The sequence below is a fragment of the Sebastes umbrosus genome, chromosome 19 (assembly GCF_015220745.1).
Source record: "Sebastes umbrosus isolate fSebUmb1 chromosome 19, fSebUmb1.pri, whole genome shotgun sequence".
NCBI classification, from domain to species: Eukaryota; Metazoa; Chordata; class Actinopteri; order Perciformes; family Sebastidae; genus Sebastes; species Sebastes umbrosus.
In genome coordinates, this window is record NC_051287.1 from 14,160,402 (window position 1) to 14,186,262 (window position 25,861).

The 25,861-nt window shown below is 39.9% G+C and overlaps 2 protein-coding genes across 9 annotated transcripts in view; one reads left to right on the forward strand and one right to left on the reverse strand.

The window, feature by feature from the left end:
- Positions 1-313: 313 nt before the first annotated feature.
- On the reverse strand, positions 314-2,917 carry esm1 (endothelial cell-specific molecule 1). The gene is made up of 3 exons (XM_037751838.1): positions 2,385-2,917; positions 1,048-1,191; positions 314-899 (listed from the first exon to the last, which is right to left on the reverse strand). The coding sequence occupies exons 1-3, from the start codon at positions 2,722-2,724 to the stop codon at positions 823-825; spliced, it is 561 nt and encodes a 186-aa protein (XP_037607766.1). The 5' UTR covers positions 2,725-2,917; the 3' UTR covers positions 314-822.
- A 2,608-nt stretch (positions 2,918-5,525) lies between these two features.
- The window catches only part of LOC119478848 (probable E3 ubiquitin-protein ligase HERC1), a 50,989-nt gene continuing 30,653 nt past the window's right edge, over positions 5,526-25,861 (forward strand). For 4 of the 8 annotated variants that reach the window (XM_037753867.1, XM_037753868.1, XM_037753865.1 and 1 more), the window contains exons 1-27: positions 5,526-5,651; positions 10,982-11,984; positions 14,682-14,777; positions 14,878-15,060; positions 15,186-15,398; positions 15,592-15,690; positions 15,823-15,919; positions 16,030-16,173; positions 16,414-16,541; positions 16,787-16,931; positions 17,003-17,174; positions 17,463-17,597; positions 18,048-18,213; positions 18,480-18,605; positions 19,064-19,288; positions 19,504-19,656; positions 19,736-19,868; positions 20,401-20,604; positions 20,761-20,988; positions 22,099-22,272; positions 22,506-22,620; positions 22,735-22,852; positions 23,186-23,387; positions 23,484-23,784; positions 23,889-23,937; positions 24,014-24,059; positions 24,727-24,980. In XM_037753867.1, coding sequence (XP_037609795.1) covers positions 11,013-11,984; positions 14,682-14,777; positions 14,878-15,060; positions 15,186-15,398; positions 15,592-15,690; positions 15,823-15,919; positions 16,030-16,173; positions 16,414-16,541; positions 16,787-16,931; positions 17,003-17,174; positions 17,463-17,597; positions 18,048-18,213; positions 18,480-18,605; positions 19,064-19,288; positions 19,504-19,656; positions 19,736-19,868; positions 20,401-20,604; positions 20,761-20,988; positions 22,099-22,272; positions 22,506-22,620; positions 22,735-22,852; positions 23,186-23,387; positions 23,484-23,784; positions 23,889-23,937; positions 24,014-24,059; positions 24,727-24,980 — 4,878 coding nt within the window. In that variant the 5' untranslated portion in view covers positions 5,526-5,651; positions 10,982-11,012. Of the gene's footprint in view, positions 5,652-10,981; positions 11,985-14,681; positions 14,778-14,877; positions 15,061-15,185; positions 15,399-15,591; positions 15,691-15,822; positions 15,920-16,029; positions 16,174-16,413; positions 16,542-16,786; positions 16,932-17,002; positions 17,175-17,462; positions 17,598-18,047; positions 18,214-18,479; positions 18,606-19,063; positions 19,289-19,503; positions 19,657-19,735; positions 19,869-20,400; positions 20,605-20,760; positions 20,989-22,098; positions 22,273-22,505; positions 22,621-22,734; positions 22,853-23,185; positions 23,388-23,483; positions 23,785-23,888; positions 23,938-24,013; positions 24,060-24,726; positions 24,981-25,861 lie in introns of those variants that run through there. The other 4 variants (XM_037753862.1, XM_037753863.1, XM_037753864.1 and 1 more) reach the window with 1 other exon arrangement.

Below are 25,861 nucleotides of genomic sequence, written 5' to 3' on the forward strand. Positions count from 1 at the left end.
ACAAGAAAATATTCACATTTAACAAGCTGGAATCAGAGACTTTTTTCTTAAAAAAATGACTCAAACTGATTAATCAAAATAGTTGGTGATTAATTTGATAGTTGACAGCGAATCAATTAATCCTAGCAGCTCTAGATGAGTTTACTGTGTATTCCACTTATTTAGATGCCATTAACCTTCGCGTGAAATATAAATCTGCAATGGCCTAGTTTATCATTATTGATTACTGCACAATTCAGGGTTTTTAGATAATACAATAACTGTATCCAGTGATGCATCACTAATCAAGTTAAATGAAATCAAGTGACAAGAGTCAGTGATAACTTTGGTTTAATTGTAAGAGCATTCTTTACATCGGCTGGTGTCATATACATGATATCTTCCATGTCTGCATTTCATATATACAGTACAAATAATACATCATTGTGGAAAACCTCAAAATGTTTCGTGGACAACAATGAATCAATGACAAATATTGCTGTGTCCAGTTTGAAAATAAATGTCTTTGTCTTGTGACATTAACTCTCATTTTCTCAACAAGAATGTATGAAGGCACACTAAATGAGACAGTGAAGCTCATGGGAAAACAGATGACAGGATCATCTTGACAAACAATAACAGAGAAATAGAGAATGACATAATCTGCATATTTCATTAGAAAAGATGCTTTGTGTCAAACGAGGACCCAACAAACCAAATAAAAGCTTCCGACTGCTGTAAAAAAGTTTTGTTCATCGTTTAACATAATAAAATATATCTTTCAGTTCATTTATAAGTTAATGCTACATTTACACTGAATAGATTCAGTCTTGTCAGCACTTGTCAGCGAGGCCGCCTTGGAGTCGTGTGTTGATCTGTGCTCTGGGCAGAGCTGACCTCTCCTGAGCCCACCTCGACCCCTGGAAACACAAGAAAAAGATTCATCTTTCAATTCAGAGCTTAATTTAGTCCATTTGTCAAGACATTTGACTGCTGAGGATTTACACTTTTTCTTTTTTTTTTTTTTTTAAAAGAAGCATCTTTAGTCTAAGAAGTGTCACTCTTTACCTTCTGGAGTCTCAGTCTTGAGCTTGCCAGCGATTTTGGCAAAGAATTTGAGGGTGAGACAAGCTCCTGTCTCCCTGTCACAGATGCCATCTTTGCAGTTGCATGTCTTGCGACACTCAAGCCCATAGGTCCCATACAGGCAGTCTGCAAAGAAACAACACATTATTCTATATAGTAGTCATGCTTTGTCTTGTAGAAAAAAGGTCCTGACTGGATCTGATATGGGGCCATATTCTGTAGTGTTGCATGGAGACCTTTATTCACAGTCAAAATCAGTGTTAATAGTCATATTAATATCATTGTGTATTTGTGTTTTATATTTTGATAAGATAAGATAAGATAAGATAAGATAAGATAAGATAAGATAAGATAAACCTTTATCAATCCCCGGAGGGAAATTCAGATGTCAAAGCAGCAACATCAGCAAACAGAGTGAAACACAGGAGAGGTACAGGTACACAAAAATTATAAAAACAATAATAGAGATATAAAAGATATAGAGTGAATGGGTGAACATAGTGTGTGCAGTCCGTCAATAAATAAATGTAGTATGTGCAATAAATAAATGATTTAGCAACATTGTTTTTTTGTTTTTTTAAACTTTCATGCCAATGAAGCCACTTTGAATTGAAATTGATAAAGAGAAATGAGCCATAGACAAAAAAAAAACTGCAAGTGTTGCATGGAGCATTGCTGTTTGAATAGCTCAACTCCAAACCTCTAATGTGGCTAAAATACCAAGTTAAATACCCAAAATTGTATTTGAAGAAATCATGCACAAGTCTGCACATGTGCCTCTATAACCATTAATTGTCTGGCTGGCAATGGTGCTATTCATTGTGCATATTCAACAAATAGAGCCTAAATAACATAATGGGATTTGCATTTGTGTTTTATATTTTGATGCTTTGGCAACATTGTTTTTCTTTTAAACTTTCATGCCAATGAAGCCACTTTGAATTGAAATTGATAAAGAGAAATGAGCCATAGACACAAAAAAAAACTGCAAGTGTTGCATGAGCATTGATGTTTGAATGTCTCAACTCCAAACCTCTAATGGGAGTAATAATAATAAATAATACATAAAAATAATAAATAATAATAATACCAAGTTAAATGCCCAAAATTGTATTTGAAGAAATCATGCACAAGTCTGCACATATGCCTCTATAACCATAGGTTGTATGGCAATGGTGCTATTGTGAATATTCAATAAATAGAGCCTAAATAACATAATGGGATACTGCATTTGGTGCAGCAGGGCATCACATATAGGTTTTTGAAAACGCAGCAGAAATAACACTAGACACATTAAGATGTTGACTATGAATGTATACCTTTGCATATCCCATATTCGTCTCCATAGTCGTCCTCATCCTTGTAGAACTCGCAGAATAATCCCGGTCCGCACTTCACCCCGTGCATCCCGGACACGGTGCGGTAGCAGTGCTCCCCTCTGCCGGCTGCACACACCTGGCAACAGCCGCAGTCATCCAGGACGCTCCGTGCGCAGCGCTGCGTGCCACCACCACCACCACCACCAGCACCTCCACCACACCGCTCTATGTTGCATCGGTCCGGGCAGTTCACCGCGTACTTGACATTGGCGCTCCACGCCTCGGCATCCCGCACTATGAGTGAGGACAACACTGTGGTGATGAGGAGGAGGAGAGACATGACTGTGCAGCAGAGAGAGAGAGCTCCTCAGGCTGCTGGTCTTGTGGATGCCTGGAGACAGATGCAGCACCTCTGTGAGCGTGAGAGTGACCTCTGGCTCATCAGGTTGGATGGTTATCAGCGATGAACAACTTTGTTTTGCAGCTTTGCTCTCGTCAATTTCCTCATTCCGGTGTTGTCGTCCCTTTTTGTCAGTCAGCCCCCCTTTTTTTTTTTAGAGATCCGGCTTGGAAGTGCAGGATTAACTCTGGACCGCCATCCAGGAATTGAAATGCGTGTGACCTGATGTCATAAGTTATCTTTGGGTTTGTTGTTTTTGTGTGTTTGTGTGACTGACCCCCAAAAACTCCTGACTGGCTGGCTCTGGCTTTGAAGAATCACATTTTGATGTTAGGATGTTTTTTTTTAGTCACAACATCCCCATGATTGGAAATCATATTGACAATGTTTAACAAGAGAAATCATCTTGTAAAGGCTCACAGAATAGTTAATGAGGCTGTGTCTAAAGTTTAAAAGTGAAAATTAAATGTAAAAATAGCCTGTTTTATAACTGTTTTTTTAAAGCATATTATTATCCTTATTTTTTAATAGGCATTCTGTAACAGTAAGAAGGAACTGACTAAAAATAAAACATGCAGATGTAACATGTAACAGCAGTTGAAACCAATATTGTCGGTCTTCCTAGTGTGTTGATTTTGTTTTTGATTTTTCTTCCTTTTTTAAAAGTTGTTACTTTTAAAATGGTAAATAGTTTGTTCTCATGTCATGCCATGTCATACTAGCATGTCAAGAAGGAGGCTAAATAACGCTCCAAAGTTTGACTAAATTTTGGTGAGGAAAAACGGTCCCTTGACCTCTGACCTCAAGGACATTATGCATTTTTTTTTCACAGGCCGAGTAATAAACCTTATGACAAGTAAACTATGTGTAAAATAAGCGGATTGCTCCTTTAAAGGTGCTATTGATAGCACTGATAACATCCAGTCATTAGATGTCACATTCTCCCTCCTCTGTTCCACTGCATTCACTTCACAACAAGTCGTTGCCAGGCACTTACTGTCAATCTCAGCCATTTATCCGTTTTTTTCCACACTAACTGACGACCCAGAGATACAGTATCACAAGATACCAATGTTGTTTTACTAGTGGCTCACAAGCATTGTTAGAAGTGGGAACCAAATGTCAAATATCTTCCACAGAGATAAACAAAACATTCATTTTGGACCCACCAAATTTTAAAATGATTAATTCACAATCATAATTATTTTTTAAAAATAAAAATAGCCATTAATGCATGTGTTTACAAATTGATTTATTAATCTATGAATAAATTGACTAAATTACAAAGTAATTCATTATTTGACACTTTAATTGGCAATAAAAGGAGGAATTATAAAAATAATTTACAAATGAAATATTAATCCATCAATAAATAGTTAAAATTAAAAAGGATTTACAAAAAAAAAACATAAAACAGTCAGTGAGTACATCAATGGCTATTTTTTATTGTACAATTAGTTATTAATAAATTAAATGCATTATTACTATTTATGTGACTATTGTGGTCCTCCATAGATGCCTGTCTATTAAAATCAATCAAAGAGCAGCTTCTTTTTTATTGATATAAATATTAAAGCCTATTCTTAACTGGATACATTTAAAAAAAAGAAAAGAAAAAAAAGAAGATATTTAAAGGACTTATTGATAACATTTTATGTATATGAATCTTTAAAAATAATAGTAATAATAAATTATTATTATTATTATTATTATTATTATCATTATTATTATTATTATTATTATCATTAATAATAATAATAATGATAATGATAATAATAATAATAATAATACATCCACAGAGTCTTTATCAATATGCGGAATAAAAGTATGGCTTTTCCATAAATAAATAATTATGACTGTGTATTAATCTTTTTTAAAGTTTTGGCATTTCCAAAACAAATGTTTTGTTTATCTCTGTGGAAGATATCTGACATTCGATACAAAAAACACCATAAAACAGTCAATAAGTACATCAATGGCTAAGGCTGTATTTATTTTACAATAGTTATTAATCAATTAAATGCATTATTACTATTTATGTGACTCTTGTGGTCCTCCATAGCATCCAATCTGGATTAAAAATAGAAGAAATGTATATATTATTTTTGATTTATTGATTATTATTTTCAATTTACTTATCTTTTTTTTTAAATCTTTTTTTGTCCTTTCCTTTTTAAATTTTTTTACAAATTAAATATTAATCCTTCAATAAATAGTTCAAATTAAAAAGGATTTACAAAAAACACCACAAAACAGTCAATAAGTACATCAATGGCTACAATGGCTATTTTTATTGTACAATTAGTTATTAATCAATTAAATGCATTATTACTATTTATGTGACTCTTGTGGTCCTCCATAGCATCCAATCTGGATTAAAAATAGAAGAAATGTATATATTATTATTTATTTATTTATTATTATTTTCAATTTACTTATCTTTTTTTTTTTAATCTTTTTTTGTCCTTTCCTTTTAAATTTTTTTTACAAATGAAATATTAATCCTTCAATAAATAGTTCAAATTAAAAAGGATTTACAAAAAACACCACAAAACAGTCAATAAGTACATCAATGGCTATTTTTATTGTACAATTAGTTATTAATCAATTAAATGCATTATTATTATTATTATTGTGGTCCTCCATAATGTCCAATCTTGCTTAGAAAATAGAAGAAAAATAAATGATATAGATGAATAAAAACATGATGGTGTTGATGATGTCACTCCGAGACACAAGATGGCGCCCATACATCACTAGTTGCACACACCAGTGGTTTAAAATTGAAGCCCACGAAGAAGAAGAGGAAAGAGGAGAAGGTTGATATGATATTCACGTCCAAGGGAGACCTCACCGGGACGGGACAGGTAACGCATTAAACCATTTATATGACCTTTTTTAGTCAAGGTAACTTACATGTGTATTTTATTTATTACATGTTAATATTATATATATATAATAGTGTTTTTGCTGAGAGCTGTCAGCCAACCAGCGGAGGGGCTTGGTCGGTGTTTGACAGTTATGGAGGAGCAGACTAGCAACTGCACTGCAGCCAGCCGTTAGTCAGCTTCACCGTTAGTCAGCTTCAGCTGTCACCGAGCAGATGCGGTAATAACCGTTAACCGGTGTTTGGCAACGACAGAGTGCGTTTCACATTCGTCTCTTTATATTTGGTGGAGCGAATAGCTAAAGGTTTAATGTTACACTAAGCTAACCATGTATAAGCTAGAGAAGGTAGAGACGTTATGTAGCTCTTGTTTTGTGGTGAATACATCTATCTAGTGCTAACATTAGTTAGCCATTGGATAGATGCTTATTGTGGTCAGGGTTGTTGTCGTGGCAACAGAGCAGCACAAACGTTCTTTTGGCTCAGCAACTTCCTCCAGCTGATTCTGGATGACTTTCAAAAGCCCTGGATGATCACCTCTTGGCTCAGCCACTTCCATCAAAGTGAAGCAGGATGAATGGTAGAGGTCCCTCCCAAATAGCTCTTGTAGATTGAGGCCAGCTATCCTGCAAATAAAATGTAATCTTGGCCACATTATATTCCCATTATTACATTATAAGATAAGATAAGATAAGATGAACCTTTATTAATCCCCTGCAGCTGTCAGACTCCACAACCAACCCTGTTTTTTGCACTATCCCCTTTGCTGCTGTACACTGCAAATTTCCCCACTGTGGGACTAATAAAGGAATATCTTATCTTATCTTATTTTATCTTATCCAATGCTAACATTAGTTAGCCATTGGATAGATGCTTATTGTGGTCAGGGTTGTTATCATGGCAACAGAGAGCACAGCAACTTCCTCCAGCTGATTCCTGGATGACTTTCAAAGGCCCTGGATGATCACCTCTTGGCTCTGCCACTTCCATCAAAGTGAAGCAGGATGGATGGATGGTAGAGGTCCTCCCAAACAGCTCTTGTAGATTGAGTCCAGCTAACCTGCAAAAAAAAAATGTAATCTTGGCCACATCCAGGTTAGGGTTAGGACTTTTCAGAGCTTTTCTTTGTTTAGTTTCAGTGTGAATTTAATATCTACCATCCATCTACCAGGATAGATGGTAGAGGTCCTCCCAAATAGCTCTTGTAGATTGAGGCCAGCTAACCTGCAAAAAAAATTTAATCTTGGCCACATTATATTCCCATTATTACATTATAAGATAAGATAAGATAAGATAAGATTTTTTCACTTTATAGACTGCACATACATACATATTGCATTTATTTATTGTACATACTACATTTATTTATTGACGGACTGTACACACTACGTTCCCCCATTCAATCTTCATCTTTTATATCTCTATTATTGTTTTCATAATTTTTGTATACCTTTACCTCTCCTGTGTTTCACTCTGTTTGCTGATGTTTGCTGATGTTGCTGCTTTGACACCTGAATTTCCCTGCGGGGATTAATAAAGGTTCATCTTATCTTATCTTATCTTATCTTAAGATGAACCTTTATTAATACCCTGCAGCTGTCAGGCTCCACAACCAGCCCTGCTCCTAGTAGACTACTTACACACCAAAAAACTGACAATAACCTGATATTTTCAGGTGGAATTTCATTCATTCATTCATTCTCACTGTGCAATATCATTTTCCACTTGTGCAATTTTGTTAATAGTCTATTTATTGCCAATACTGTATATACTGCTTCTATTTTTTATACATCCTTCTATTTAAATGGTTCATATTTTGTTACACTTTGTTTAGCTCTTTTTTTTTTACTGTGTTAGCTGATGCATCTTGTTTTTTGCACTATCCCCTTTGCTGCTGTACACTGCAAATTTCCCCACTGCGGGACTAATAGAGGAATATCTTATCTTATCTTATCTTATTTTATCTTATCTTATCCAATGCTAACATTAGTTAGCCATTGGATAGATGCTTAATGTGGTCAGGATTGTTGTCGTGGCAACAGAGCAGCACAAACGTCCTTTTGGCTCAGCAACGTCCTCCAGCTGATTCTGGATGACTTTCAGAAGCCCTGGATGATCACCTCTTGGCTCAGCCACTTCCATCAAAGTGAAGAAGGATGGATGGTATAGAGGTCCCTCCCCAAATAGCTCTTGTAGATTGAGGCCAGCTAATCTGCAAAAAAAATGTAATCTTGGCCACATTAATATAAGATAAGATAAGATATTCCTTTATTAGTCCCGCAGTGGGGAAATGTGCAGTGTACAGCAGCAAAGGGGATAGTGCAAAAAACAACATGCATCAGCTAACACAGTAAAAAAAAGAGCTAAACACAGTGTAACAAAATATGAACCATTTAAATAGAATGAATTATAACAATAAGAGCAGTACATACAGTATTGACAATAAACAGGCTATTAACAAACTTGCCCAAGTGGAAAATGATATTGCACAGTGAGAATGAATGAGTCAATGAATGAATGAAATTCCGCCTGCAAATATCAGGTTATTGTCAGTTTTTTTGGAGTGTAAGTGGTCTACTGGGAGCAGTGCTGGTTGTGGAGTCTGACAGCTGCAGGAAGGAAGGACCTGCAATAGCGCTCCTTATTATATTCCCATTATTACATTATAAGATAAGATAAGATAAGATAAGATAAGATGAACCTTTATTCCCGGGGGGGAAATTCAGGTGTCAAAGCAGCATAGCGCAGATACAGAGGTACAGGTGTACAAAAATATTATAAAACAATAAATAGAAATAGAGAATATACATAGGCAAGATTAATAAATAAGGAAAATAGTTGCGAGAGCATGTGTAACTTCAGCTGATCAGTATTGTGACAACTTTTTGGAGAAACAAGACTCTTAAAATATGTGTGAATAAGTTCAGAAACATGTTGACATATAGCTTTGTGTACTGTAAAATGCCTCCCCTAGTAACTCAGACCAATTAATCAATTATCACAATAGTTGTCAACTATTTTGATAAAGGATCAATTGGTCTGAGTAATTTTTAAAAATGTTGAACCTTGAGTGGTTTAATTGTGTCGTAATCAATAATGATAAATTATGCCATTGCAGATTTATATTTCAGACAAGAGTTAATAGCGTCTAAATAAGTGAAATATACTGTAAAGTCTGTTAGAGCTGCTATGATTAATTGATTTGTTGTCAACTATTACATTTATTGCCAACTATGTTGATAATTGATTAATCAGTCTGAGTAGTAAAGAAGAAAAAAAAGTCTAAATTCTCTGATTCCAGTTTCTTAAATGTGAATATTTTCTGGTTCCTTTTCTCCTCTATGACAGTAAACTGAATATCTTTGAGTTGTGGACAAAACAACAACATTTGAGGACGTCATCTTTTGCTTTGGGAAACACTGATCAACATTTTTCACCATTTTCTGACATTTAATAGACCAAACAACTAATCCATTAATTGAGAAAATAATCAATAGATTAATTGACAATGAAAACAATTATTAGTTGCAGCCCTACTAATATCACTGACATTTACTTTTCCTCTGATCATACAGTACATGGTGCTGCCTGCATCCAAACACTGATATTGATTTTTAATGTATGAATGGTTTTATCATTAGCCTATAGGCCCACACATGAGCCATTTATGTTATTATTCAATTTTTATTGCTTACTGGCAAGTTGCTGGGATATCTGGCTCAATTTTTAAATCTGTAATTTATAAGAAGTAATACTATATGTTTTTGTGTGTATTATTGTAAATACTCCAGACGGACTGACATCGGTGAGCTGTATATGCTTGATAAAATCTGAATCCTGGCTGAGAGGGAAAAACTCAAGAGGTGTCCTTAACGTTTGTGTCCTAAAATCAGGCTCCAGATAGTTTGTAATAATCAGTGATGGTTGCGTCTTACATTGCTGCTTGTTGTCTGACCCGAGGAGCCCGTTGCTATATCAATGCTTGCTGTTATTTTTGGCCAGAGTGGAAACCATATAGCCCTGCAGGCCTCAGGCAAGGCAAGAGAGAGGACTGTGGACTGCGGTGGCATGCTCACATGTTCAGCTGCATGTAAATGCTGTCTCTCATGGGTACTTTCACGTTTTAACCTCCATTATGGATTGCATCAGGTCTGCAACTAACGATTATTTTCATTGTCGATTAATCTGTTGATTATTTTCTCGATTAATCGATTAGTTGTTTGGTCTATAAAATTTCAGAAAATGGTGAAGGGTGTTGATCAGTGTTTCCCAAAGCCCAAGATGATGTCGTCAAATGTCTTGTTTTGTCCATAACTCAAAGATATTCAGTTTACTGTCTTAGAGGAGTAAAGAAACCAGAAAATATTCACATTTAAGAAACTGGAATCAGAGAATTTGTACTTTTCTTTTTCTTAAAATAATTACTCAAACTGATTAATCGATTATCAAAATCGTTGCCGAATAATTTAAAAGTTGACAACTAATGGATTAATCGTTGCAGCTCTAGATTGCATGGTTTTCAAGGGTTGAGTCCACTTATCATATGATTAACTAAAATGCAAGTTGGGAAAACACAAATCTGTATTTTTTTTGTTCCAGGAACGCTGTTCCTGTGAATATGTACGATTCCCACTCCACAGCAACAACAGACTTGCTCTTTATTTGTTTAGAAAGCAGACACAAAAATGCAGACGGACAGGCTGGGAGTTAGGTGAAGTCCAATGGTCTTTGCATGGGATTGTATTTCAAAGCGCCGGGTGACCAATTTGGAGACGATGACAATGAGAATATGAATGAATTAGATGGGGGATTAGATTATCATCACCCGTGTGCCTAATCTCTCAAAGCAGGTTTAATTCTTTGATTGGCCATGTTATATTATGTAATAATACTTCTAAATGTTAATAAACCAAAAACATCCTTTTGTATTGTGTAGCATATCAGCTTGTGAGACAAAAGACTCCTCATTAGTGTGGGTGTGTTGGTTAGCCGTTATCATACGGTGAGCTGGCCTATTTCAGTGATACCCACTGGGCCTATGCCACTAGCCTGGATGTACTGTATGTTGGACAAGCTCCATCACGAAGGAGAAACCTGACACCTCTGAATTTACTTGGCAGGAAAACACATTAGATCATTGGCTTGCAGCTGCAAATGTTGCCTGTAAATTTATGATGGCTATATAAAAAAAAAAGAGCCATTTGATTATGTAGATCAAGTGTGTGGGACTGATACGTGTGAATATTATAAATCTGCCAATAGACAGCCCTCGTTAGCTCTTTTAATCATATTCCCCTCTCTGATTTTCAGGTATACATCAGAGTACAGATAATGCTCAGACATGGTGCCTTGTCAGACCCATGTGTTGCTGAAGTGGCAAGAGCACTTCAATAGCTCCTGGGCAGCAGAGGACAGCGTGCAGACGGCCAGGAGGCATGGAGCTTCCGCGCTCTACAATAAGCTGCTTCACAACAAGGAAGTGGTGACTCTGGCCCAACCCGTTCAAGAGCTCGTCGGCCCACGCCTGCCAGACTTTGAGTGCGAGTCCAGTGCCTCGGCGGAGAAAGAAGAGTACCTGTCATCCCTGCTTCACAGCCAGCGATGGCTGGCTCACCGGATGCTGACGCAAACCTCCTACACCTTGGGCCTCCACCACAGGCTGGTAGTTCTCCAGAGGATCTACTACGCGCTTCACAGCAAATACCATGACAAATTCCGCGTGCAGCTGCCCTCCCAGTCCACAGACAGCGGCGCCGAATGTGGGCAACTCGAGCTGGCCTCAGAGCCCTGCCTGCCAGGGGGAGCATCCAAAATCAAGTCGGGTACAGATGTTCTGATAGAGATGGGCGTGAGGACAGGTTTGAGTCTGCTCTTCTCGTTACTGCAGCAGAACTGGAGATACGCAGCCTCCGTGCATCCGGAGTCGGTGCTTTGCAATGACGTGCTTGCCACCGCGTCTTCTGTGCTGACCTCGCTGCCACCGCTCTCTCTGGCCAATGAGAATAAGATCCCGTCAGTCGGGCTGGACTGCCTGGCACAGGTGGCAGACTTCCTGAAGAAGACATCGGTGAGCAGCGGGACTGGCGGGGCGGACCCAACCGGTCGGAGGCTTGCGCTGGAGCTGCTGCTGGGCCTGGCCATGCAGAGAGGCTCTCTAAAGTTTCTGCTGGAGTGGGTGGAGGTAGCCTTGGCTGCTTCTATGTCCTCTTCCACCTCTACGCTGTCTTCCTCCTCCTCACTGAGCTCCCAGCACTCAGCTGGCGTAGGCTTTGATGTCGTCCATCAAACGCTTCTCCAAATGAAGCAATATTCGGTACGTTTTCAAGTTTGGACCTTTGTTTTTTTGTCGGTTTGTCTTTTCTGGTGTTTTTGGAGTAATCTTCCTTTTACTGATTGTTGGCAGCATTTATCAAGCTACCTGTGAACTCATTTTAAATTCCTTTATCCTGGCATCACATGATTATTTGGATTTATTCGTTTTTGGAAGTTTGACATTTCCAGATCATAACATAAGAGTAATCAATCACGCCAGTTCTGATTGTATGGGAAATTTCAACTTTTAGATATTAAAGTACCAATATGTAAAAGATTTACAGTAATAAATCATAAAATGACGATGTTATGTCATCAGAGGTTAAGGAAACATGCTGAATTGAAATACTGGCTTGTCCGACAACAATGATACAGCCAGTAGGTTCTCCTTTAAAATTTCCATCCCGGTTCTGGAACGTCTGTTTTTGTTTTGGCCGTTGTGATCCTGTCCACTGCCCATTTCGACACCCTCTGTAGTGACAGCTTGCTATAAACCATCCTCGCCACTTCTAGCAGGATGTAAAGGTTTCTGACTCACGTAGACTACCATGTCCAACTTCCACTTACCTTCTGAAGGCACTCACTCCTTGGTCAGCTTCAAAGATGAGGCTCGTATTGTCAGTGAAAAGTAGTTTATTCCACGAAAATTAAAATAAACAAAAATATATCCATATGACCAATCTTGGACTATCCAAAACGGATCAATTCTTCTGGAAATAACTGAAATAGAGTCTACAATCTGTGATCTGCAATCTGTGATCTGTGGTCAGAAAAATTGTTGCTCCCCATCCTGCTCCACTGAAGCCTAACTCACACTAATCACACTTAAGGGACACACCCAAATTGTCCAATAGCAGGACGACTAGAGGAGCACATCTTAACAGGGCAAAACATACATCATAGAGTCTAAATGGATCAAAGCCCATTCTACAACATGACTATTATCGGCATAAAAAACAGCCTTCTGCAGCCACGGAAGCAAGCAAACGAACTGGATCGGCAGAGATAACATAACATTAGATTCTACCCGACTTGAAAAGCATCGGCACATCTCTCTGTGGTCCGTGTGCAGCTGGGTTATTAAGGCACCAAGTATTTCAGACACACAGCTGGTGAAGTGATTCTGCTGTGATGCCAACACACGTTAACTGCTATCATGTAAGTTCTACATATTGCTCCTTTAAAACAGCTAATATAGATGCATTATAAAGAAACACAAACAATAGCCTGTGGAAGGAATTCAGACGTGTTGATAACTCAATATGTGTGGTTGTTCTCTGCCTCTTGGAAGTTGTCCATGTGGTTGTCCTGCTTTGCCTTGATATATCACTTGATTTCATTTAATGCATTGTGGTTAGTTCACAAATAATAGGAGGTAACTTACATGCACATTTAATAACATACTGATAAAGCAGGAAAATGGCTCTTCACTGCCATATCCACCCCTGCTGTAGGCTGTTTGAACAGTCTCATTTGAAGCTTGGAGTGATGCATTAGTGTGCAGATAAGGATTAAGATCGAGCCAGTCTTCCTGCCCTCCCTCGGTACAGTATGTGTATTGAGTCATCCTTTAGCAGGCTAATCAGCTTTGCAATATTTCTGGACAAATGACAACAAGGGGTGGGTACTGCCAACAACCTTATGATTGATTTAGTCCGTTCTACACATAATTTAGAGCTCTGTTAAAGAAAGACTTACACAACCTAAAAAACACACTTAAGATCTGCATCTAAGGACTGGGATCTAAATTTGTCTTCTTGTGCGATTTCGCCTTCTGCCTGGTCATGCAGTAACTTGTCGCTGTTTTGGGGAAGTACCGTATGTGATTGATGCTTCTTGTTAAGAAAGAATGTGCACAGAAAAATTGCAAGTTACTGTAAGAATTATGACGGCATTAATTTCTTTAATGCATTAACACAACTTGTGATTTTTAGGTTGTAGCGGGCTCAGTTTTAAAGGTAGAGTGAAGATACTGGTATCATATGAAACTAGAAAACCTATGAAATCCGTTTGTCCAACCATGTCATACTAGCTTGTCTTGAAGGAGGTTAAATAACACTCCAAACTTACATTAAGGCCTGACGAGGAAAAACTGGCATGGCCATTTTCAAAGGGGTCCCTTGACCTCTGACCTCAAGATATGTGAATGAAAATGGGTTCTATGGGTACCCACGAGTCTCCCCTTTGCATACATGCCCACTTTATGATAATCACATGCAGTTTTGGGCAAGTCATAGTCAAGTCAGCACACTGACAGCTGTTGTTGCCTGTTTGTCACGTTATGATTTGAGTATATTTTTTCTGGACAATATTTGTCATTGTTTTGTGTTGTTAATTGAGTTCCAATAATAAATATATACATACATTTGCATAAAGCAAGCATATTTGCCCACTCCCATGTTGATAAGTATTGATAGTATAATGATAAGAGTATCAAATACTTGATGAATCTCCCTTTTAAGGTGCATTTTGAACAGATAAAATATGTGCGATTAATTTGCGATTAATCATGATTAACTATGGACAATCATGTGATTAATCATGACTAAAAATTTTAATCGATTGACAGCTCTAGTAGGAATGTGATGAAACTGATTTATCGACATCTTAACCAACATAATATTTACACAGAGGTCACAGGTTAAAGTAAAATCAGACACTTTGTTGAAGTCTAAACATAAATCTTTTTTTCCCCCAGGGTTTCCGTGGGGACTCCGTCAATACTCAGGTGCTGAAGAAGGACGCAGATGGACTTTGTCGACTCTCCCAGGCCGCTCTCTGCCTGTTTGAGGAGGTAAAATAGATTTTAGTTACATACTCTCTAACACTGTTAAGAACTCTTATACTTTCCAGTAACTGACTTTATGGACCTTCACCCTCCTCCCTTTTGGCAGATTTGTAACCTAGCATCCTACTGCCTGTGCTCCTGCAGCACTGATGCAGCTGCTCCTGGTTCAGAGAGTGACACAGTCATGGTGTATGTGTGGGGCAGCAACAGCAGCCACCAGCTAGCAGAGGGAACTCTGGAGAAAATTCTGCTGCCAAAGCTGACACAGGGCTTCAGTGATGCCCAAATGGTATGGCTGCCCATAAGGAACATTTTTCCATCTTAAAATAATAATAATTATAATAATCCATAATATTATTCTGCCGCTTTACATCTCATCCTTTCATGATCCTTACTTTTTTGTCCTTCTCTTAGATCGAGGCAGGCCAGTACTGTACCTTCTCAGTATCTGCAGATGGTTCAGTGAAAGCTTGCGGAAAAGGCAGCTATGGCCGCCTGGGCCTAGGGGACTCCAACAACCAGTCCATGCCCAAGAAACTTGTGCTGGAGCCACACAGGAACATGAAGAAGGTGTCCTCCTCTAAGGGCTCTGACGGTCACACTTTGGCCATCACTGTAGAGGGAGAGGTAACAAATTCAAATGACTACTGATACATATTTTACAGGTCTACAAGCTGTTGACAGTTAACATTTTTGTGTGTGATAAATACACGTGTAAGCTATTTTGTTGAGTTGTCTCTTGCTCCGAGTGAATTTTAGATTTCAATTTTCTTCACCTTCTTTGTAATGAATTATAAAATGTTCAACATATTTCTCTCAGGTGTTCAGCTGGGGTGATGGAGAATATGGGAAACTGGGCCATGGCAACAGTGCTACACAGAAATACCCCAAAATCATACAAGGGCCGCTGTTTGGCAAAGTAAGCACACAGAAAATGCTGCTTGTTGGGGGTAAAGATGGATGGGGAATTTAGACCCTTTACATTTATTCATATATATTTATTTGTAAGTGATTTAACATAATTCTCCATACATTGTGGTATCTCTGCCAGGTTGTTGTTTGTGTGTCTGCTGGCTACAGACACAGTGCTGCTGTAACTAACGATGGAGAGCTTTATACCTGGGGAGAAGGCGACTTTGGCAGACTTGGTACACAACCTTCTTTCTCAAATTTGCTTGTGCTCATTTGTCTCAACAATTTCAGTGAAATATCCTCCTCTGGTATGTTAGCAACAACTTCTGTTTTTGCTCCTGAGCAGGTCACAGTGACAGTCAGAGTCGGAACGTGCCGACGCTAGTGAAGGACATCAGCGGCGTCGGGCAGGTGGCCTGTGGCAGCTCCCACACCGTCGCTGTGGCGCAGGATGGACGCACTGTGTGGTCCTTCGGGGGAGGGGACAATGGTATGTTGACAGATGATTTAACAGCTTGATTTAAGCCCACAATGCAGTGTCTATGTGAGTTGAAATCACACTTTGAGTGGAGGAGTTTAATTTCTGTACAAAATATAAACATAACACAACTATATCGTTTTGTACTGAAAGGACAGTACCATAGTCGCATCATAGGAGGTTTATCTCAACAGAAATGTCTTAAACTATTATGAACTAATGCTGGTACACGGAAATGGCTCACCCTTGCAGGTAAACTAGGTCATGGAGACACCAATCGTGTGTATCGCCCCAAGGTCATAGAGGCCCTGCATGGATTCATCATCAGGAAAGTGTGTGCTGGCAGCCAGTCATCTCTGGCCCTTACCTCTGCGGGACAGGTGAGATGCAGCATCGTGGGTCAACTTTCGACTAACCTTAGCTAAGATAACTCAGCTCTTTCTACATTCCCCGTGTGGAAAGCTTTTATTCTGAAGGAGCATCTTTTTTAATTATAATTTTCAATACAAACAATGACGTGACCGCAATAATTCACAACATAACGCAATGAATACATAACTTAACGTACAAAGACTAATAAGGAGACGCAGAAAGGAAATTTATGTTTATTTTTCTTTTCATTTAGGTGTTTGCATGGGGCTGTGGCTCATGTTTAGGATGTGGCTCCTCTGAGACAACCTCTCTGAGACCCAGGTTCATAGAAGACCTGAGCATCACCAAGATCATTGATATCTCGTGTGGAGACAGCCACTGTCTGGCTCTGACACACGGTAAGACACGTTCAACACGTTGATATTAAAATTGTGAATATGCTCTGACTGCAATGTTCTCCTTTCATCAGAGAATGAAGTGTATGCATGGGGGAACAACACCATGGGCCAGTGTGGGCAAGGCCACACTTCCACACCAATTACCAAACCCAAGAAAGTGCTTGGTCTAGAGGGGGTGTCCATCCAGCAGATCACTGCCGGCACTTCTCACAGCCTGGCTTGGACCGCGGTTCCAACCGACAGGTAAGGCCTCATCACGTCATCTTGTCTCAGACATCTTGTCTGAATGTGTAATGGGTGTTTCTTGGTATTGTGGAAGATCTGTTCCACTACATTGTAAACACATCATGTGATCTCACCAAATAGATCAGAGTGGCATCTCTGCTGTGTCGCAACATTTCCATTGAGTGCATTGTTTATACTGCCGAACTGTTGTTTTCTCATCCCCTGTCAAATCTGTGGTGTTATCTTATCAGTTCTGACACGTTTGTGCTTGCACAGCTCTTTATAAAGCTACTCGGTCTCTTCCAGGCAACTGGTGGCGTGGCACAGGCCCTTCTGTGTCGACTTGGAGGAGAGTACATTCACCTACCTACGCAACTTCCTGGAGAGCTACTGTGACGGCATCGCGAATGACACCCCCCCCGCCCCATTCTTATCTAAAAGGTATGACAATTAATGGTGCCTTCAAATGGGGTCGTGTTTACCGTGTTCTCGAGAGGAGTCCATATGAACGCCCCCCTCTTGTGGTATTCACAATCTCGTAAGTGGAAAGTTTCTGAAAGCTCAGAGCTCACGAGTTGTGACGTGTTTGTTGATGTTGTCAGGAGTTTCATTTGAAGGCACCGTAAATCAATAACCTGCTACAGAACAATGTATTTTATCAATTCTGTTTGAGGCTTTATTCAGTAAAGAATGACCTGCAGAAATGTTGTTGTGCTGTTGTGAAAAAATCCTTCTTTGTGGCCTGTTGAGCTCTCAGTTCAAATCTTCTGTTTACATCCATTACACCACTACCAACAGGAAGACACATGGGCTCCAACACTTTCATGTTCCCTCCTATCCACTTAACCAACACTCTAATGCAAACTAATGCTCTCTGTATGTATTCCTCAGGGACCACCATCAGTTTCTTTTGCTGTGCATGAAGCTGCTGTCCATCCACTTGTCCTTGGCCCACGCTGGGGGCACTGGCGCCATGGTACTGGGGGCTCAGGGCAGGCCCCTCAGAAACCTGCTCTTCCGGCTCATAGATACCAATATGCCAGACTCAATACAACAGGTAAACTAACAGTCTGTTTCTCACTAGATTATTTGAAAGTATGCTTATGCTGACATATGGCAGGAGGAATTGTTGTTGTTGTCTGCAGGTGTGAGAACCGAGATAATAAGAACTGTTTTGTGTCTAAATTAAAGTGTGAAGTGGCTTGTTAGTGCCTATACAATATATGCTAATTTTTATTTTTTTATTTATCGCTCGCAGCAATTGCTAAACATTGATTTCCAAGTGTCTTTTCATACTGTGTTGACATTGCTGTCCATCCTCAGGCAGTTCTTAACACGCTGTCCATTGGTGCATCCCTGCTGCTTCCTCCACTGAGGGAAAGAACGGAGCTGCTCCTCTCCCTCCTTCCTCAGGGCCCCCAAAGCTTGAATGTCCTCTCCAAAGGACAGGTATGTAGAGCTCTTTTGTGCCATTTTAAACATTGCCTATGTGCGGCTATAGTAGTGCTGGTTATCATGCAAAATGTGTATTTTTTTATAGAAGATGTTGGTGTAAATACAGAACACACTTAAGCAGTTACATTTAAACTGCTTTAAAAAAAGACATGTATTCTTCCTTTGCTGCATGGCTTGGTCATTTTAACTATAACTCTGATCCACATCGTTGCTTATAAAATGGATGGATGGATGGATGAAGCTAGCAAACAGTGTGTTTGTCGAAATCACAGCACCAACTTGGAGCGTTGCTAAGCAATGTGTCTTGAAGACTGCTTGAATGTTGTGAAAATGTGTTGCTGTAAAAAAAAAAGAAAGATGACTTCTTCTCTGCAGAGATGTTTTTGCTGATTTCACATTTAAATGATCAAGATAATTCTCTCCTTTTCTTTCTTTCTATGTATCTTTCAAAGCGTCTGCAGTTGGACATGGTCCTCAGCAGCCTTCAGGATCAGAGCCATGTAGCTTCTCTACTAGGTTACAGCAATTTTGGGGAGGTGACGGCCCTGGGACCTCCTCTGACCCCCGCTCTGTCCGTCCGGCCTCCCTCCTCATGCAGCTCTGCTGAGGCATATAACCCTCTGCACTTAGCGGAGGTGCTGCTCAGAACTCTGCTCCTCAGCATAGGCTTTTACACGGTATGGAAAAGATGACCCTGTGTGCAACTTTGTGTCTTATGTGTGTTAAATTGGGGAGAGATTAACGCTTTAACTTTTGGGCAAATATAGTGCATTTTTTTCTTAGTCAAATCTTGTTGCCTGGTTTCACAATTGTTCCTATATTGTTACTGTTTAATTATATAAATTAAATAATGAATAGTAAATATGAAATCAATTTGTGTGGGTTCATACAGGAACGGGCATTTGGGGAATTGGAGAAAAACAGTGACAAGCAGCTATCAGGTGATAGCCAGGGACAGACTGATCCTCCCTGTCACTTCCACCAGCTGCTTTCTGGACTTCACAAACACCTGCTCGCCCATTGCTTCATCCATCCCAGCCCTGAGGTACACTTATATTCATGTATACTATTTCAACCTAATATTTTACCCCGAGCATTGTAGTCATATAGTTGCTGTTGTGTAGGATGACAGCAGTGTAACGCTGCTACGTGAGCATCTTCACCTGCTGCTTCCCTGTGCTGCTGAGACACTCAGGAGATCCACCAAACTGTTGAAGGATAGTTCCCTGGATAAACAAATAATCAAGAAGCTGCACGGTAAGAATAATGGCTTTTAACAATTGTGCGTCATTATAACCTAGTTACTCTACGGTCCGTCCCACATATTTTTAGTCGTTATGTGAGCACAGATTGCTTTTATTCACGAATTATAACTAGACTGAATACCTGTGTGTGTGCATTTCGTAAAAGATGTGATAAGATTAGTTTACGCTAAAATGATTTGGACGGACTTGACGAACTTTATGACATAACTACCGCATGTAATGTGAGGTAATGTAATTTGTTGGATACTGACACAATGTAGACAAAGGTGTAATGTGATGATAATGTTTTCTTTTTTTTTTTTTTATTATTTAATGACCATTGGAAGGCCAGTTTCAAACATTTATACAATACAGAAAATATATGTATTATAATAATAAATAATATAATGTATAAATATAATATCATATGTACTGTATTTTAAAATCCATGCTTTAATCTTCTACTTTGCTTCTATATCTGTTTTCTATCTGTTAATTTTATCAGTCACTCTAATCCCCCTCTCTTGTCTCAACCCTTGTCTCAGTGGTGTTGTACAACTCAGTGGCTGGCAGCCTGCTGTGCCAAGTAATGTACTCCTTGCTGCTGCTGCCCCTGAGCACGGTTCAACCACTCCTCAGCCATTTACTGGCCTTGTTGGAACAACTCAATGGTTTCAACAGGTTGCTACCAGAGACAGGCCTCCTGGAGGAACAAGAACTGGGGATGGAGGCTCAGAAAGCTTCTTTAGGTCAGTGGGATTGACTCATAGATTTATCCTTGATTACTGTTGTTATTAGTGGCAACAGCAGTGTCACAGGTATAGTTTTTAAAAAAAGGATGGCACATTTTTCTTCCCTTACAGGATAAAATATAGACAAGTTTAACAAGGTGATCTACTTTACAGATAAAAGTGAAGAAAACACATGCCTGGGACAGCAGCAACAGGAGGAGGAGGAGGAGTGCAAGTGGGCTTGGCTGTTGGATCTGGAACGGTCCGTAGCGTTGACAGTCGGCCGTTGCCTTGGTGGTATGCTGCAAGGCCCGCCGCCCTCACTTCAGGAGAAAACATCAGAGTTCTGGCTATCAAATGTCCTCCTGAGGAACGGGCTGGAGATGGACTTTGAACAGCTGGGTAGGAATACACACTGCTTGCTCTCCATGCTTTCATATGAGCCAATGTTTTGACAAATAGATACCAACTGCATGCGGTGTTGATCCCCAGATTAATGTTGCACCAGCGTGTACTCACTCTGTTTTGGAACCACTAATAATAAATGGGCAAAGAGGATGTTACAGAGACTACTAATGAGTTAAGAGTAAGGTTTAAGATTTTGTGTTGTGGATTACAAACAATGAAGTTATCTAGTTTACCTTATATTGTATACATCTTAGACCATGAGACCACAGTCCTGGTTTATTTAGAATCTTTGGAGTGAAAAACAATGAAATTGTGCTTAAAGTCTAGCAGTCTGAAGTCTTTGATTGCATCTGAAATTCGATACTAACATGTTATTTAGTACGCTAAAACAGTATGTGAGATGTTTTAGTATGTCTGAAACCTTAGTATGAAACCAATAGTACACAAAGTGCATTCTATTTCCGGTGAAATATTACAGTATGCAAAAACACTGGACACGACGGCGGCATAAATATCCAACAATGCTATGCGGTAATGATGACAATCAAAAAAAGTCATTTTTTGACTTTTCGACTGCAGCCCAAGACTTTGAGGGGGGTGAGACCAAGTCACAACCAAGACCAAGACTAGTGCCAGTCCCATTACTGCTGTGCGTTTTTAGGTATAGACAAACTTTATTACTAAGGATTTGATGTCCTCCCAGACAGCCACAGCTTCTTCTCCTGTCTCCTACGTTCACTTTCTTGGAGTACATATGAAGGGGAGGGGTGACAGCCATTAACAGTAAATGAGAAGAAATGAGTGAAGTTATTGGTTGCATTTAAAGCAGGAAGTTTTACATCCAAATACAGTAATGATTTCAACAAATAAATCAGACAATAAACTGTCCATTTAGTGATATCCTGGCAGTTGTGGTCTTGACCGGTCTTGAAATACAATCCAGAGTCCTCTTTGTCTGAGACCAAGTAAAAAATGCGGTTGATTTGAGACGAAACCGAGACCTTCAAAAAGTGGTCTTGAGACCGATCTCATGTACTTCAACACTGGTGGGTAGTTTTCCTATGTTCACTTGTCCTATGTCCCCTGTGACTGTTTGTCCTGCAGACTCTAGCATGGCGTGGCTGACTGAGGTGGTGCTGCTGGGCAGCAGTGATGCCAGGCTAACAGAGCTCAGTCTGAATGAGGAAACCAGGACTTTACTTGAACTGGCGCTGGGATCCTCTAGAGGAACTGCAGGTGGCCTGTGGCGGAATATGGAGGAATATGCTCACAGCAAAGGTACTTTCACTTGCATGTTTCTGTGTATGAGTGCATGTTTGAAAGTCTATAATGTAAATATCCAGGTGACAATTGACAAACTATCTTGCTTAAAAGAGAAATGATAAATATTGTGTACCTGTATTGATGCACAGGTTCTGATGATTGCTGGACAATACAGGTTGTTAGGTTGCGTCTTTTTTCCGGTTTGTGACTTAGTTGTAATTGAGTTGTGTTGTTTTGCTGTGAGACAGAATGGGAGAGTGGAGGCTCTTCAGGCAACTGTTTGTTGCAGACGGTCTGTCGCTGCAGTCTGGCTGCTCTTCTGAAACACACTGGACTGCAGAATGAGGCCTGTTGGCAGGACAGGTCAGGAACACAACCCCTTGTTATCGTGCATTTTATTTAATCAAAATTGTGTAAGACCCATGCTGCAATGCAGAACAATGGTAATAATGTACTTTATTTATCCACTTGAGACAGATATGAGCCCTGTGAGATGCTGTTGGACGTCTATGAAACGGTTTATAAAATCAGAAGCACTCTGTTGGCCCATAAAAACTCTCCAAGGATGTCACAGGTGCAGACTGCTGTCAAACAGGTACCATTCCTACAATAACTTCGCTTTATGTCATCACCAAATATTATGCAATGTGGCTAAGTTAAAAGATTATAGAATAAAACTGAGTGATTTATAAACAATATTTAATTTAATATTTGTGTCTAGGGTTGGTCGATATGTTAAAATTTCTTGAAATAAAATGACAAACACTGCTGGAAAAATTGCCCCAAAAAAATTACCGGCGATGAACTCAGCCAATTGATCAAAAATCAAAATAGTCTTTTGCTTTTTACACTATATTGAAAAGGACTCAGACATAATCTTGATTAAAAATGAGAGAAAACACAGGTTAAAACATTTCTTGTATTGCAGACCACCCAACCTCCCCAAAGTGCCGATGCTGACAGGCAAGAGCCGGTAAGCTCAGAGGAGCAGGTGGGGAAGGATCACGAGCAGCAGTCAGGAGGTCACTGCAGCCGGGAGGTGCAGGTGCCCCCAACCCCCACAGCGAACCACAACCAGGAAGAGGTTGCAGAGGAGGACGCGTTTGGCAACAGTCGCATGTACCTGTCAGGTTAGAAATTAAATCTGTATTTCCGACAGAAACACACACACAAACATGTACACAAGTCATCATCATCTGATCCTCACATCTTTCCCGTCTCTGCAGAAGTCTTAGAATCATTCATGGCCACCCGGGAGGCCATGCAGGTACAGCAGAATGTGACGGTGTACGAATCCTTTGGCACTTCCACCCTCCCCAGCAGCATGGAAAGCCCAGTCAGCCCAGAGAGGGAGCTGGATCCCAAGCAGCAGTGGGACAAGCAGAGGGAATCGGAGGAAAACTTGGGTTTCCCTGCCGCCTGCCATCTGGTGGTGTCCCGCTGTCTCTTCCTCCTGCTGGGGGTCAGGCCTGCTTGTGTGGAGCCCAGCGAAAGGGAGAACAGTCAGGCTATGAACACTGGAGCAAGGTAGAGTTTATGTTAGGCAGCGTATGTTTGTTTGTTTGTTTTAGTGCAGTTGTGTTTTCTGTGAGCTGTTTCTGCACTAACTGTCCGCATCATCCATCTCTTAGGAAATCAGCAACAGAATTCTTAATGATGGCTGCTGATGGGCGAAAGCAGGTGAGTCTGGTACTGTCCCAACATTTGGCCCCACACCTCCTTATCAGTGCTAATGTATTGTCTTTGTCTTACTTAGTCTGACCAATCCAAAAACTCATTGGGATCTTCCAAGAATAAAATGGGTAGGTGGATCATGTTTACTCCTAAATATCTGTTCAATCAATGCATTTTTTAAGATAAGTCTTACCTACAGTCATGTATCAAAGGAATAGTGTCGCAGAGAATTCGATGAGAAGATCAATACCACTCTCATGTGTCTCCGCTAAATGTAATGCTTCAGTCAGCAACCTATTAGCTTAGCTTAGCATAAGGACTGGAAACTGGGAGAAACAGCTATGGCCTGGCTGAATAAACATATTTCCAAAAATGTCCAGCTATTACTAATATGTCATTCTAATTTGGATACTGTACATTTTTGTATCTTCTTATTGTGTAATGATTTTAGAGTTGTCCTTTTGGGCCAGCAAAGATTGTTGCACGTCAAGCCTGCATTATGTCCAGGGGAACATATTTTAGCGTGACAGAAAGAGTACATCTAGATGAACATTTTTCAATTAGTCTCTTTTTTAGGAATGTCAGGAGAACCGATACTTCAGTACCAAGTTGATGCCATATTTTTGAAAACATGACAGTACTCGTTTTTCTACAGTACCGCTAGTACCGGGGATCAGGGCTTGAACGCAGCCGTGACCTTCAAGTTTTCAGAATTATGTGCATACTTCCAACTTGTGTGTCTATACAAAAAAGGTTGTGGTACTGGCCTTTATTCTTCTGGTGTGTCTGTTCCAGGTTTACCTCTTTGTTCTCTGGGCATCATGAAAGACGCCTGGGATCGCCTGCGGCAGTGTATCAGCCCGTCCACCTCTATGTCCCACTACGGCAACAACACTTTGCCTATTCTCAACCAGGTGTTCCACTTTGTCTGTGGAAGCCTGAGCCACTTGTCATCCTCCTCGCCAACACTGCCTGGTGCACAGACTTGTAGTCAGGCAGACCCAAAGGCCATTACTTTTGCTATACTGCAGCAGCAACAGAGGGCTGAGGTAATACGATGTTTCTCTTTTACATGATAGTTAATTATTACTGCTGAGGATTTAGAACTCTGTAACACCTGCAGCTATTTGTTCATTTGATGGTTTCATCATGTTTTTGGTGTCTTTAAGTCTCATTAAATGGATAGTTTGGATTTTTTGAAGTGGGGTTGTATGAGGTACTTATCAATTGTCGGTGTATTACCTACAGTAGATGGCGGTTGGCACGCCCCCAGTTTGGAAGAAGCAGACAGGAGGTATCGCACGGAACAAAAGCAATGTACTGCTGTGGACGGGGCCGGCAGCAAAACGTATTTTAGCCACCTAAAAGAAAAATATCCGTTTAAGTGTACGCTGTATTTACAATATTTTCACTATTTTACCTTGCCGTCAGATAGCACTTTCCGACAGAACTCAAGCTGTTCTATACATCTATGCCTTCGCCAGACTCCATTGAAAAAACCTGTAATTGTACCTCGCAGAATACGTGAATTGCTGGTAAACCGCTGCCTCTATCGGTTACTTTATTTGCGCTATTGTTTGACTTCGGTGAATCCGAACTAATCAAAGTCACACAATAACACAAACAAACAAACATACAAATACAAACAAACTAACCGATCGAGGCAGCGGTAGACCAGCAACTCCCCTGTTCTGCGAGCTACAATTACTATTTTTTTCAATGGAGTCTGGTGGCTTTGGCGAGAGCATAGATGGATACAACGGCTTCAGTTCCCCGTCGGAAAGGGCTGTCTGACGGCGAGGTAAAGCGTTGAAAATATTCTAAATATAGCGTACACTTAAACTGTTAATGATTTTTTTAGATGGGCCTTTCTTTTAGGTGGCTAAAACACGTTTTTCTGCCGGCCCCGTCCACAGAAGTACATTGCTTT

Excerpts from the sequence above, each read along its gene's own strand:
- esm1 (XM_037751838.1), bottom strand. The coding sequence starts at position 2,724 with ATGTCTCTCCTCCTCCTCATCACCACAGTGTTGTCCTCACTCATAGTG. Across the intron at positions 1,192-2,384 it reads CGAATATGGGATATGCAAAG|ACTGCCTGTATGGGACCTAT; the intron begins GTATACATTCAT and ends GTTTCTTTGCAG. Across the intron at positions 900-1,047 it reads CAAGACTGAGACTCCAGAAG|GGGTCGAGGTGGGCTCAGGA; the intron begins GTAAAGAGTGAC and ends TTGTGTTTCCAG.